The sequence below is a fragment of the Cyanistes caeruleus genome, chromosome 8 (genome assembly GCF_971803275.1).
Source record: "Cyanistes caeruleus chromosome 8, bCyaCae1.hap1.1, whole genome shotgun sequence".
Lineage (NCBI taxonomy): Eukaryota > Metazoa > Chordata > Aves > Passeriformes > Paridae > Cyanistes > Cyanistes caeruleus.
The window spans coordinates 6,187,292-6,202,257 of NC_141708.1; the positions used below are offsets into that span (position 1 = coordinate 6,187,292).

General features: G+C 40.6%; 1 protein-coding gene and 1 long non-coding RNA gene across 2 annotated transcripts in view; one reads left to right on the forward strand and one right to left on the reverse strand.

Moving 5' to 3' along the window:
• Window positions 1-283: 283 nt before the first annotated feature.
• LOC147651848 (uncharacterized) lies at window positions 284-4,190 on the reverse strand. Its single transcript, XR_015289719.1, has 2 exons — window positions 3,563-4,190; window positions 284-2,282 (listed from the first exon to the last, which is right to left on the reverse strand). It is a non-coding gene; the product is annotated as an uncharacterized LOC147651848 (long non-coding RNA).
• A 274-nt stretch (window positions 4,191-4,464) lies between these two features.
• RAB11FIP2 (RAB11 family interacting protein 2) overlaps window positions 4,465-14,966 on the forward strand; it is a 32,138-nt gene continuing 21,636 nt past the window's right edge. The window contains exon 1 of the mRNA XM_023929939.2: window positions 4,465-5,014. Within this exon, the coding sequence (XP_023785707.2) occupies window positions 4,662-5,014 (353 nt within the window). The 5' untranslated portion in view covers window positions 4,465-4,661. The remainder of the gene's footprint in view (window positions 5,015-14,966) is intronic.

Consider the following 14,966-nt stretch of genomic DNA (forward strand, 5'->3'; position numbering starts at 1 on the left):
AAGAGCAAGGCAAGGCTGACACAAATTGCATCCCAAGCAGATAAACCCAAAGCTGGACAGAGAGAACAGCACAGAAGAAATGTGTCCGTAGGGCTTTTAAAACCTACCAGAGAAAATTCAGCTCTAGTGTTGAGGCCAAAGGTCTCCTCCTTCTGAGCAGATGTTCCATAAGAGTGAGAGTGAAAGGTAAAAGAAAGCATGCAGAGCAGGACAGTGGCCAACTGCCCCAGCCTCAGCAAACCTTGAACATTTTGGGTTGCAAAATTTGGGGTCAGAACAGAAATTTCATTGATATTCTTCTAGCTTTTAATAATTACATAAAAATACTTCCAGCATAATGAGTTCTTCTCAAACCAAGAGAGCAGACAAAACCAGTAGCTTGTGAAAAACCTTCCAATTGACAGTAGTATAAGCCCAGCTATTTGATTTCTGCAGTCAATTAATTCTAGTGAATTCCTGAAGAAGTCATTAATTGAAAAAATAATGACAGCTAAGATAAAGCTAACAGGCAGCAATGTTCAGTCTCAAAAATTGCACAGTCTTTCCAGAAAACAGTCTGGACAGTTGCAATAGCTACTGAAAGTTATTCAGCAAGGCAGAAAGCAGAAGCTTGTCACATGTCGAGACAAAACCAGCCTGTTCCTCACAGCAATGTAACGTTCAAAGCGAACACATCGCCTGCAATCTGCCAACTAAGAATTATTCAGCAAATAATTTCAAAGAGGAGATAGCATTTTCATAAAAATATAACAAAATGTTTCCTTCTTCATAAACAGAAATCAGGGAGAAATTAAATCACCAAATTACCTGCTACAGTTTACCAGTGTAAACACCGCTGCTCTGATCCTCTTTAGCAAGTACACAACTGGAAATGAGAAACAGAACGAGGAACTGTCTCAGTGGCACAGGCAAAAAGATTCTCCTGCATTTTCTTTTGAAAGGGCAGCCAGAATATCAAGGCTTATGTTTAATCAGATATACTGTAGGCTAAGGAGGGAGAAATGAGAGGGAATTACAAATTACTGAAATTGAAAAAAAACCACCATAGTTCATGGAATTCTCTTTTAAAAAAAAAACAGTGTTGATCTCCTGGGTCAGAAACGACTGGAAGAACGTGTAATGGAGATAGATGGCACACATGAGCTTTAGGGTTCTGTATTAAATGTACCATAGATATCCACTGTTGTTTGTGATTAACAATTGTGTTTTAAACGTGCTCTTATAATATGCAATTAGAAATGCCAAAATAATTTTCTGATGCCACATATTCCACGTGGCTTTGATGGCTTTTTCTTCATCAGCAAAAATTCTGGGCTTGCTTTTCTCAGCTTCCTCCAATGCTACACAGGTAGTGGTAGAACAGGGGAAAGGGGCACGGCACAGAACACTGCAGGAGCTACCTACAGGGAGAAATCCTTTTTACCACAGTGTAGCATACAAAGGAGCTACATTTGACTGCAAGCTTCAAATATAATGTTTTAAGCTCAAAATCCTCTAAAAGAAACTAAGGGCTAGAAAATTCTTGATGAGACATCCTCAGAGTGATTGGATTTGGACAGAAGACATGATACAGTAGTAACAGTGAATTTAAAAGATTATTATTACAGAATAACAGTGGATATCTATGGTGCACTAAAGGAATGGTACAGTCCTGTAACCAAAATGGTGCACAGGAAACAAAATGGATTTTCTAATGTAATATTCACTAAATCATGGACAGTGATGAACAAAACCTACAGTGCACACAGACACTGAGCAGTTGTGGTGGCTTAGTGAATGAAAATCTGAGTCATTTCTGGATTAATGCTCTAACATAGTGCCAGGGGACACTCTGTTGCTGGAGATATCATTATTTCTCTGAGATATTTTGTCATTTATATCCCACGTTACATTCCAGAAGATGACAATTACCCTATTCCAAAGAGGACAAAATCAAAAGGCCAGCTTTCAGCTTGACCCTAGAGGGGTGTAAGAGAGAATAAAATATATCTGGTGAACCTTTGAGCAGAATTCTCTTCAAGCACAGGAGTGGAGGAGTTGAGGGGGCATCTCCCCAGTGCCTGCTCCACCAGCTGAGCAGAGAGGGGAAACATGAGAAAGGGGAAAGGTTCCACACTCCTCACATGCCAGATTGCACATAAGGAGTAGAGGACTAATAATCTGTTTATTTTTGAAAGCAGGAAAGGCAGATTGGCTATTGCATTGATATATGGTCTGCAGCAGTACAAAAGTTCTTCCACCTTCCCCTGTTCAGCTGTGTGCGCATGTATTCCAGTCAGCTCCTGTTTAGAAAGAGACAATAATAAGAAATTAGAGAATGCCAATAAAAGGCAAGGAAAAAGCACAAAACCTGCCTATTGTAAAAACTCATAAAAGTTTTCCTAAGACACAGCATGCAAAACATGATGTTTGACTTAAATTTCTATTAAATAAATACATTCTGCCTACCTAAAATTCATTTCTTGTTTTGATTTGATGAGTTCATCATGCTTGGTTTCTATTTAGTGCAATGAAGATTATTCTACTAAAACAGAATTTGTATGTGGTAAAATTAATTTCAGAAATATTCTGATGTGCATAAGTCACTCTGGTTTCCAAGAAGAACCCCGTGGCTTTCCCCCATGGCCTAAGTCTCCCGCAGAACACTGGCACCATAATTCCCTCTGGCTCTTCCAGCCCTAAATACTGTGACTCTTTCCCCAAGCACAGCAGCCTCTCCTGGGAGCTTCCTTGTGAAATATCTGGGAAAGATACCCGAGGATGAGGAAGAATGACAGCTGCAGAGAAGGGGAAGGGGTTTTCAGGTGAGGGGGATGGTGACCTGCAGCCTTAATTTACCATTAGTATCAGCACCACAAACCGAGGCAGACAACCATAGCATTTGTAACGCTTTCAGAAACTGCTATCCTAGATAACCCATTTACACATTTTTGCCTAAATGTGATCCCAGGACATGTATTGAAGTTACTGTTTCCAACTGGACCATCTATTTTCCTGTCAAGAAAAGCCCAGATACAATGTGGAAGAGGAAAGAAGTGCCAGCTCTGTGTTAACTATCACAGCATGCAGACAGCTATCACTGACAGCCAAAAATTGAACATCAATGAAATATCTATTAAAATTGTGTAAAATTGTCATGAGATGACATGAGCTGGACTCAGGCTAATGACTGTGTAGACTGATGATCCCCCCTTTTCAGATCCTGGATGATAACTTGCTCAACATCAGGTATTGTGGGAAGCACCATACTTTACTCTCCCTAATGGCCTTCAGTTTTAAGTTTTTTAATTTCCTGTAGGTCTCAGCTGTATGAGAAGGTCTCCCAAGGTTTCTTTGCTCACTAACTTGTGAGCCATGGACCGGGGACTCAGGAGTGAGGGGTGGTGGGTGAAGTATTATCTGACCTGGCTTCTGGTATCCCTGCTTTTTATGGTTTTCAGGGATGGGATACACAGCCTTACAACCCTAATTTTATTTGTTTGTTTGTTTGTTTGTTTGTTTGTTTATTTGTAGAAACGACGTTAATACCTGTGACTCAGCTTACAGGTGTGCATGTAAATACCTGAAGTCTCTAGGTGTACCACCAGCAAAATCACGTGTCCTCAAAACACCTCGTATAATGCTGTTTTTATTAATATTTTTATATTATATTTTGTAATTTTCACTCTCTCATTCAAATCCAACAGATTTGCCAGGGCGGATGGATGGGGCTGAAAAATAAAGAAATTCCCGAAGCTTTTGGCAGCAGGATGGGATCCAGAGCAGCACCAGTCCCAGCTGGCTCCGTGGCCACCCCCGAGTGTCTAATATTCAATAGTAATAACAACAATAGACGCCTTTAGCCAGGTTCCCTCCTCTCCACAGCTCCTGCAGATCTCTCTTCCCGCTCCAGAAACAAAAATAGCGATGAATTAATTAACGGGACGGGGATCTCAGCCGGGAGGGGGCCCCGGGAGCCCAGCGCTCCGTCACGCCCGGGGAGCCGCGGCCTGTCCGGCCCTGCCCGCGGCCAGCGGGGCTGCTCGGTGCGCTGGGCCGCGCTGCCCGGGCGCCCGGGGAACGGGAAGGGAAGAGAGGGAGGGGGCGAACCCTGCCCTCTGCCCTCTGCCAGCCGCCGCCCGCAGCATGGGGAAGGCGGAAGCGGCGGAGCCGGCCCGTCAGGCCGGGCGGCGGCGGGGGGGCAGCGCGGCGAGAGGCTGAGGCGGCCGCGGCAGGGACGGGCGGACTGACGGCGGCAGGGAGGGCACCGAGCCCCCCGCCGGCACCGAACCGCCGCCGGCAGCGAGCCGGGACGAGCAGGGGGAGGCCGCCGGCGGCCTGCGGGGCCCCGCGGCGGAGCGGCCCTGCCCGGGGGATGCCCTGGGGGCGGCGCGGGGCCGGGCCGGCGGCAGCGGCGGGCAGGGCCAGGCCGGGCGCGGGAGGGCGGCGGGGCCGGGGCTGCGGCGGGACCTGCGGCCCCCGGCCATGGAGCCGCAGGTGGGGCAGCCGGGGAAGGGGGGGACCCGCGGGCTGGTGAGGGCCTCCCGCGGCCAGGAGCGCTAGAGGAAGGACCGGCCGAGCCCCTGACAGGTGTCTCCGCCGTAAGTGCCCTTACGCAGTCACTCGAGGACTGACAGACTTTGCGTTTGTTATTGCTGCTGCTGCTGCTGCGATCTTCAAAGATGATGTTGGCAGAGCAAGCCCAGAAGTGGTTCCCAACTCACGTGCAAGTTACGGTCCTTCAAGCCAAAGGTCTGAAGCCAAAAGGTAAAAATGGCAGCAACGATGCCTACACCATCATACAGCTGGGCAAGGAGAAGTACTCCACCTCGGTGGCCGAGAAGACGCTGGATCCCATCTGGAAAGAAGAGGCCTCATTCGAGCTCCCTGGACTACTCATGCAGGAGAATCCAGAAAAATACATCCTGTACCTGATTGTCATGCACAGGTCGCTGGTGGGGCTGGACAGGTTTTTGGGACAGGTGGCCATAAGTCTGAACGATATATTTGAAGACAAGCAAAGGCGGAAAACAGAGTAAGTGATGGTTGGTTTTTTTCATTACAATTTGTATTCCTTGGACAGTTGCACTTGGGGAGGGTGGGAAATAGTAGCCTTACTATGAGCGTACATACTTTGAAATGAAATTAGTACATTTCTGTCGTTGATTCTGTGTTCAAATCTCTTAAGCTGTGCAGTTATGTCATTGTGGCCTGACCTCTTCCAGAGAAGTTTACTGTAATCAAAGTGGTTACTGTGCACAGGGAAGGACTGTCAATAGCATTAACTTTTCTGACAAACTCTTGTGTGTAACATGAACTCATTATAGTTTGTTTTTCTAAGCATTTCTTTGTTCTGCACAGGGCCATACCCCATTTATCTCCTACCTCAGTTTGAACCAGGCATGGTTCAGATGCCCTGAAACCTGGTGTGGTTCTCTTTAAAATTGTTTTCCTTCACTTGCTTCAACCACGTGTCTTTAAATATTTTATATTTATGTTTTAGTGGTCAATGAACTGTGACTTAATGAAGGCTTACCACAACAGCACAGTGCTTTGCTGATCCTGATTAATCTTGGGCCATGTTCCTGCAGCCTGCACTATACAGCAGGCCTCAGCTGAGAAGACTGAAGAGAAATTTCAGCTCTTGTGGTAGCTTCCATCGCTACCTACATAAGCATTTCTCAGATAAAATTGTGTTTGCCAGGAAGTTCAGGTACTGGAATGAAAAAAAGGAATTAAAACCAAAAACAGAAGGCATCATAGCAGTTTATTAAGTTGAACTGTACTTACCTAATTCTCTGAGTTTTTTAACAAAATGAGTAAAGTTGTTATAATTCCGAGACAGGACATGGTTGCATAAAAGTGTTTGGTACCAGTGTTATTTATGCTCCATGTGTAACTCAGACTGTAGGTGTGAAAGTACTGCAGGCATGCCTATGACTCCATGCTTTGGGTTTGGCTTAGATGTGCTTGTCCCACAGAAGTTGAATCAGAACAGCGTGGAGACCTCCAAGTGAGCTCTGTGTTGGCAGTGACACTTCAGTAGAGTACAAAGGCTCCTGTGCCCAAATCTCAGCTGTTAAAATTAAAGTCTGGTATCCATAGTGATGGTGGGTCTGTGGTGAGGTGCTGGACTTTGCGTCCAAGCCACTAAAAGACTGGCATTACTCTGTCTCTGACTGTGCCAGGGTTGAACCTCCAGCAGCGTTGCAGTTGGAGGTGGAAATCGTTTGGTTAACACCAGGCAGGGCTTCTTGGTCAGACAACTGTTTCTGCTGAAACCACCTCAAAACCTGGGCCTGCTTAAATGCATGGCTGAGGTTGAAGAGAACCAAAGACAAGTGAAAGCTCTTTTTGCCCTGGTGTTTGTTTGTTTTTGTAAACTGAATTTTTTGCAAAATATTATGGTCACAAATCATATGATAGGAAAGAAGTCTGTGCAGAATCTTTTGTGGGTTCACTGTCTGGAATATTACGCTTTTTATTTGCTTGCCTTTTTAGGGACAGACCAGTTATCTTGACAGGTTAATGCCTGTAGCCTTAGGGTCTTAATTTCTGTTAACACTTGATTGAGAAAGTTTCACTTCTCTTTAGACATGTATCTTCAAAATTCTTGAATCATTAGTAGCAATTATCTTGCAAGTCAGTAGTCAACTGCCTTAGTTGCACCACCTAGCAACAAGGTGAAAAACAAGGTGAATGAATGACAGAGGAATGCTACTAAATGTAAAGACTGTAAATCTAGATAGAAATATGTGTTCAGAAATTGGAGTAAAATATGTAATTTTTTCCATTATTACTGTGAGTAACAAAACTTCTTTTCCCTACAAGAAGACACATAGGTTCCTGCACCAGTTTTAGCAAAAGTAGTACTGGAGTCTTGCAAAATTATTCCAGAAATTTTTAAGTGGGGTAAGTAACACAGTCCTTGTGATAGTTAAACAAACATTCAGATCTGCAGTGTTTTTATAGGAAGTTATGCTTAGCAGGGCTCCATAGGTGTTCTTTATTTTCTCATTTCTTTCTCTGAAGTGTGAGAGAGGAACTCCTGCTATGTAGCCGTGAAGCAGTTCCTCGCAGAGCACTGCTGAAATCACCGCGGCTCCCTGGGAACACCGCGCGCTGCACAAGATGGGGGCCTATGGGGAAAGTTTTACAAACAGCCTAAGTCCTTTCTTCAGAAGTTACTTGAGCATTTAAGATTGCAAATCTTATTAAAAGTTGATGGGTGTTAGGCTTCTAGGGCCGAACAGCCGTACTTGTAAAAGTCTTATGTAAGTGTAAAAGTGCGGCTGGGCGGCAAGTGGGATTTTTGGCAGCGCGTTCTCGCTTAATGGTGTTTTAAATCCTTATGAGGAAGGAGCCACTGAAAGTCCAGTTTTCTCTTGGTGTCTTCTGAGCTTAGAAAGCTCAGAAATGTCCTTTCTGAAACTCACTTATGAAAAAAAGTAATGCTGAGTTCCTAAGTTGAGATGTTTCTGAGTTTTTGTGGTTGTGTGCCCCCTTGCCACGCGGGTGTGTCATGGCTGTCTCCTTTAAGCGTTCACTGGAGATGTGGATGCAAGATTTGTACGTGTGTGTGGGACGAGGGCAAACTTTCAAGAACAGATTTACGAATGCAATCTCAAACAAATGCTCTTTTTTTCCCCCCTCTTTATTAAATCCTTTTTAATAGAAAATATTCCTAGTCCTGTGTTGGCAGTAAACTAAGGGTAATATATTTGGACCCGAAGACCTTCTAACTGTGACTATGGTGTGGGAACTGAGACACCCAGCACCTTTCAAAACCACGTCCAATGTCTTTGTTACCAAAGCATTCTGATGGTTGAAAGCTATATTCATTGTTTCAGAAACACTAATCTGTTTTATTAAGCAATGTTTTTACTTTCAAATATGTTCAACAGGCTTGTGCTGTTATTAAATCCAGAGTTATTTTCTTATGTTGATGTAACCTTAACATTTCTTGCTTTGTTTGGGGATGAATGAGATCCAGTTATTTGATGAAGTGTCTATTGGTAATATTTCTACTTTTTAATATATTTAATAGCTTCCTCTTTCCAACACAGCTCTACATATGGTGCTGTAAGAGACAGACTCAAGAGTCACCAGGGTATTGCAAAAAAGATATTTAATATTCTGCACAATGCTGAACCCTGTCAGCAATTCCCTAGTGCTTTTTTAGTAAGGAGGTATGAGAAGTGAAGGCTACCAGCTGATTCAGAATTCCTAGGAAGACCGTGGGGTGTGTGACATTTGGCTTTTTACATATTTTTTTAATTTAATATTTTATAATTTGAAAGAAATAAATTTCAAAAATCATTGCAGACTCGGGAACATTATGTTAGGGAAAAATAATCTTTTTTTTTTTTTCTGTGGAGCTTTTTTGTTACTTGTCACATCTTAAGACAAATACTCCCTGCAGTAAAGTTTTCAGGCAGAGGCCTCATGACAGGATTTGTCTTGTGTTCTCAGAAACTTGCTTTGGCTCAAGGCTTAATGAAACAATGTAGTCTATTTACGATAACTTGATAGGGAAGATTTTGTACACAGCATCATACAATGTCCTTTTTCTTTCTGAAACTGATGATTTTTCAAATTCTTAAAAGTAAAAATTCCTGGAACAGTTAGATCCAGATGCAGCTCAGATGGTCCCTCACTAGATCTCTTCCAGAGACTTCATCCAAAGCATCTGCAGGATCCCAGTTCATTTTCTTTCTGTCTCAGTGCAGAAATGCCCGTTGTACTGTGAAAGTTCGTAAATTTGTGTCTCTGACATCTCTGCTGTAGTTGGAAATGGACAGGGACTTTTTACTTCTGCTCTTTTTTCCAGAGCTGAAAACTAGACTCCAGATGCTGAAAGATTTTTCTGAGGTTTTTTAACAATTCTACAAACTTTGGAAAAACTGCTTTAATAGAATTGTGTTTAGCATAAGTTTTCAAACGTTACATTTCTGACGTGGCTTTTATTTTTGCAATAACATCGCATGGGTTTTTTAATTCATCCTAAGAAATACATGACAATTATTTTCTGTCTGCTCCTGTAAAATAAAGATACCTCTTCTACTCTTCCATTTGAAATGCAAATTATAATCAGTGAATGTATTGTTATTAAGCATTTTTTTTTGGTGATGATTTCAATTCAGTCATAACTCACAGTTGCCTTAATGCTGCTGATAATCTGATTACATAGGATCAAAACAAATTTTTGGGTTACCATGGAATGAAAAAATAAATACTCATTTGCTGGCATGTCTTAATTTAATGAAGCACTTTACAGTTTTTTTTACAATGACTGAGCTTAGATTTTTTTTCGTCCTGTGGACTAAATGAGCACTAGGACAAATTGCTGTTAACTTTCCCTATGTTACTTATTTCCTCAGCTTTTGCTTTATCCTTGTTACTCTCTAATTCCACACTGTTTATTGTCCATTCCTTTATGAGTTTTCCTGCACAGCTCATTTTATTGTATGTTCAGCTGATTTAAGATGTAACACTTGTTTGGAATGCTATAAATTTGAGGAGGCAGGTGATGTAGAGTTATTATTTCTTATTGAAATGTTGGAGAAGACATCTTTTATTTGTGATTTAGTTCCTCTTCTCCCTGGAGTCTATAATATCTCCCCAGCACTCCCCTTCACACACACAAATTGCAGCACTTGCTAAAAACATGCTTGCTTGAGCATAGTACAGTGAAGGAATCTTGGCCTTTTCTAAGGATACTTCTTGACTTATATTGATCATAAAAAAGAGTCAAAATGAGCTTCTCAGCAAGCAAACAAAAACATCTCATGGTTGACCATGATCAGTACCCTGTGTTGTAGGCACTGACTTTAGTGCTGCTGAGCTTCCTTGAAGTTATACAAATGGTGTGACTTTTTCCAAATTAATGTGAATCCTTTCTTGGCAACCTCTGTCTTGGATATAAACTCCCTCTTCAACTGCCTCTGCTCTGTCCTCTCTCTCATCTGTAGCATCATAAGCAAGAGGGAGGCTTCAAATACATCTGGAATTATGAACAAGCAAGCAACTAGTAAATTGATACTATATGGGCTCAGTACTTGTTAATGAGTGGGAACCATTTTAATAATATTTCTACAAAACATAACACTATTTTTTATTCAGTTTTAGTCTTAAATTTACTTTAAACAAGAAAAATACATTTTAAGGGATGAACTTCAATAGTAGTGGAAATGGCAGGGTGTAACAGAAAATATCTTTATTGTGGTTGAAGCAAGAGAAAAACCTTGTTCTGCTCAAGTCAAAAGTGGGAAGAGTAGTAACCGAGAAGAAAAAAGTGAAGAGAAAGATGGTTATGGGAGAACACAAAGTTTTGCCCAGCTGTAGCTTTATGGACTTATAGCGATATTTTGAAATTATTTAGTAATATTCCCAGCATTTAAATTTTGACAACAAATCTATGCATATCCTCTCAAAAAGTCATAACTCTGAGTCAGAGTCTAAGTGCCATCTGGATTGAAATGCTTCTCCATTTTCTGTGCACACATACACATGCTTGCACACGCACTCAAATAACTGGTCTTAATTCTTATACCTTCCATTAGTTTTTTTCTAACAAAGAAGTATTCACACGTGGTCTTTAGCCAAAATAATAAGTAAACTAAGACCACTTTAATGACTTTGATTCCAGCTGATGTTAGCAAACCCCATAGTGAGGGTGTTGTGATAGCTGTCATTTCCCATATGTTTTGTGGCATTACAATGTCACTCTGTAATATTTATTTTAAACTGCTTTGAATATCTCATTTCAGTTGGCTTCCAGAAAGTAAGAGTGTTCATCTTTGTGAGTGTCATCACTTATTTTAATAAATAATTTATTTTCTTCTTAATTTCCTTTCATACCCAATGTAGTCTGCTGTGCTCAGCCCCTTGCCTTAATTTTCCTACTTGCTGACTTTTGGGGCAGCCTCTCAGTATGGTACTGGAATGATTTATCACAAAACATACTTCTGCATTTTTCAAATTGCATACGCTGCTAAATGAAAATGTCAGACAGTTCTGGGCTTTGGATGTTGTTTTTTATCAATTAGCTCTGGACATTTATGTTTGTGGGCTTTTGTGTGATACAAGTTTCTTCAGTGTGTCCTTGACAATAGTCATCAACTTCTTTTTTGTGTCAGGTGATGGGCATGTTCTGTCATTTTGATTCTGGTGGTCTTTTATAGAGGTAGGTTTAGAAGTATCTGCCTGTAGAGGAAATTCTCATTAATGTGTAGCAGATCATGATGCTGATTTTTGCCTGTAAAATCAAGGTCAGAGGTCTTGGAGGATGCTGTGATGATTATGTGGCTTTTTGCGAATTTTCTTCAATAATTTGTGAATTGAATTAAAGATTTGGCAAAATTCCTTGGGTTTTTCAGCAAAGCAAAACTAGATCAGCTCAGCAGATAATTAGTGGTAGACTGAAGGAAGAGTGGTGTATTTGAGAAGCAGAAAGATGGGAAAATTCTTTCAATACTTTCCCATCTTTGGCACTGTCCAGAAGACAGAGTTGGGAGATCATCTGTCATTCACCAGATGAATGTGCTGGCTGGAACACTTAATTCCTGGTGAAATTGGTAGATAAGTTATCCAGTGGTTTTGGAAGCTGTCAAAATATAAAATTAAAGTGTAATTGAAATTAGGTGCTTTTTCTTACCCATGCAGTCAGCCCATCCTGCTCCCTGTTACATGGTGAGCAGAACAGGCTGAGTGATGCTTCTTCAAAGGAGAGAGAGGGATAAGAATTGCAAGTGTCAGATTCTGTGGCAGATTTGGAGGACAAATAGAAAAGGGGAGTAAAAAACCAGCTGAAAGTCTGTAGGTCACTACTTATTCAAATTAAATAGGCCAGGGTTTTGTAACTTGCTCATTTCTAGTAGGTTGTTTGATTTTTCTCCTTCACCCTTCCTGTCTGTCTTCCCTAAGTTGAAGGGTTCATTATTAGTAAGACTGCACAAGTTACCAGAGTTTGCTTTTTCCCATCCCTAACTGTAGGTGTGGCCAAAATAAACTATTTTTTTCATGGGTAGAAAGTAGCCATGCTGCTTCACATAGGGGTTTAGCTTTTCAGGGCTGCCTGGTCAGCAGGATTTTTCCTATTTAGCCTTGCACACTGAGCTTCTCTTTTCACATTCAAGAAAATTGTCGGCACGCAGAGCAGCAATTTATGAAATACTTAAACGTAAAAATTAACAGAAACCTGTGCAAGACAGGCAAAGCCCCTTAGCACACTGCAAAACAGATGAGAGAAAGAAGCAAGGGTTGTTCTGATGGAAGCCATAGGGAAAAAGTCAAAATTAGGGGGTGTATGGAGGACATTGCCCTACAGAACATTGGAAGGTGAGAGCAAGAAGAATGAATGTGATTCCAAAGGCAATAGGGCTTCCTTTGAAGTTGGAAAAATTTGCCAGACTTTGTACAAGGTCTGTTTAAATAAAGACTGTCTGCAAGACTGGATGTAATATTTGGTTATTAAGTAAAAGGGCATCTGCTCTCATAAAAGCCACCCTGTTTTGTTCATGTATGTTATTGGCTATTTTCCTACTTTGTACAGGCTTTCTATAGAATAAGCTCATGGCAGCTTGACAAATGGAGCATTTATTGTGGCTAAAAGTACTGTAAACAAAACCAAAATAGCAAGTTTTATTGGCTTTTATAATACATTTCAATTTTTTAAATTGGCAGTAGTATAGTGGAATTTAGTGTTTTAGGACCCAAATGTTGTTATCTGAAATCAGCGGACTTCATTTCCCGATTCTTTCTTCTCTCCTGTATAGAGCTGTTTTTTTCTATTTGCTGCTCACGCCCATGTGTTGTCAAAACAGATTCTAATGAGAAACATTTACAGACTTAGTTGCTCATTCACGTGCAGCTCCACATAAATGCATTTGCCTCCATTTGTTCTCATCTGTTTAAAAAAGTAATTAGTTGCCTTTGAGTTTTGAAGAAAATCGTGATTTGAGTCTGCTTCTCATATTGTCTTGTTATGAGCTGAAGCATATGGAGCCTTCATTATAAGTAAAACAAGATAAACTCTCCAAGGTAACAAAGAAACCTCCTTGAAATGCCAATGAAAATTAAATATCTGTCTTTCATACAAAGATTTGATCCAGCAATCATTATTCAAATATAAATTCCACTGAAGACCAGAGGAATTTTGCTGGAGTAAAAGAGTTTTTGATTAAATTCTGTTAGAATCAGTAGCAGTGCTGAACCTCGTTCCAGCAGGACTTTCTGTTGTCTTCCTAGGGAAAGGAGAATTTCTTTGTTTTCCCGGTTGAACTTTTAATGTCAACTTGTTCAAGATATACTTTAAAAAGAAATGTAGAAGCTATGAAGGCAAGGTATTAGTTGTGGGCTTCTCTTTAAGAAGAGGTAAATGTCAAAATAGTACATGGAATTTACCCTTAGCAGGTGAGTGCTGGTAATGAAACAGCGTTGGTGATTGGTGATAAGAATGACAATAATTGAGTTAAATGAATTTTTAAAATAAAAGACGTTCTTCCCCATAGCAAAAGCTTAAGAATTTATGTCTTCTTCTTGGTCTAAGACAAGTGTCATGGATCAATTTAAGGTTTTGACCATTCAGAAGCAGAAACATAGAAAAATGCACCAGTTTTATCGGAGATAGAGTATTAATGTTTGAACCCTGTGAGGAGGGGGAAAAAGGGAATGGTTTGGTACAGTGTAGGCTGAGCCATTAAATTTGAATGTCAAAAACTGAAGTCCTTTCTGCCTCTTATGTTTCTTAAAACCCTCATGAGCATTATTTGTGCTGGTGTGTGTTCAGTGTGTGCCTGAGGAGCCACTTTCTTAGGTCCAGGATGGTTTTTGGTCAGGGTTTTGTATCTGCACTGGAGCTGTCTGAGCAAGGCTTGCTCATTATGGATGGGTACTGTTTGTATTTTTTTAAGGGAATATGTGAACATACATTCTTTTAAAGAAGAGTTTTAATGCAAGTAGGCTATCTTGTCTTCCAGTTTTTGCAATATTATGAAGCACAAAGGCAACTGACTTTTGGTTCTGTTTTTGTTTTCTGTAACAACTCTATAGATGGCTTAAAGTGTTTCTGGAATCAGTTACCAAAGAAGTGAAACATTATTAACTAAAAGGAAAAACCATCCATCTTCTTCAGACGCATATTCCAGGTTTTGTATTTAATTTAAAGTATATAAATGAAGTTACTTCACAACAGAAGAAAAGCTTTTTTCCTAAAGATTTAATTATCCTTCTGCTTCTGGGTCTACTGGTCTGGATCCATGTTGTTCATTGCAAATACAGAGGAGGTCTGATATTTCTTAATTGTTTTACTTCAGTATGAAATATAAAATCTTGTGAACATCACAAAGCAACAACAACAAAAAAGGCATAATAGTCTTTATTATTTTGTTATGTCTTTGGTGTGTTACTTTTGGAAATATTTTCTCAACTCAAAACATGTAATGCCTGAAAATTTGATTATAGCTGTCACCTTTAAAATATATTTATGAAATCTGAAAATAAATGGAGGGCTATTTTTCTCCTTTCCTGACATTCCTTTTTTCTGTATTTTGCAGGATCGAATAATGTATGTATAACTGTATAGTCCATTTTGTATCTGTGTTAATAGACAATTTAATTTCTTTGCCTCTCCAGTTCAAAAGTTACTGGTGGTAAGGCACTGTTGTGTGTCTGTCTGCATGGATTTCTCCTGACAATGGGTTTAGAGCACTTCTTTGGAGCTGGTGGATCTGAAATATGCCCTTGTGACCTTTTGAAATAGGGGAAGGCTCTTGGTGATGGTTGTGGAGAAGGGATTGTGTGTTGGTCATTCATTTAGGTGAAGCTGTGGAGGGAAGATTGAGCCATAATTCTGCAGATGCTTCCATGGGACAAAGGAGCACAATAGGGAATGAATAAGGCACTTGGATAATCATAAAGCTTTTGCTGGACCTGGCAAAGAAGCACACTTGGCTTTTTGAAACAGATGATCACATCTTTGATCTCTT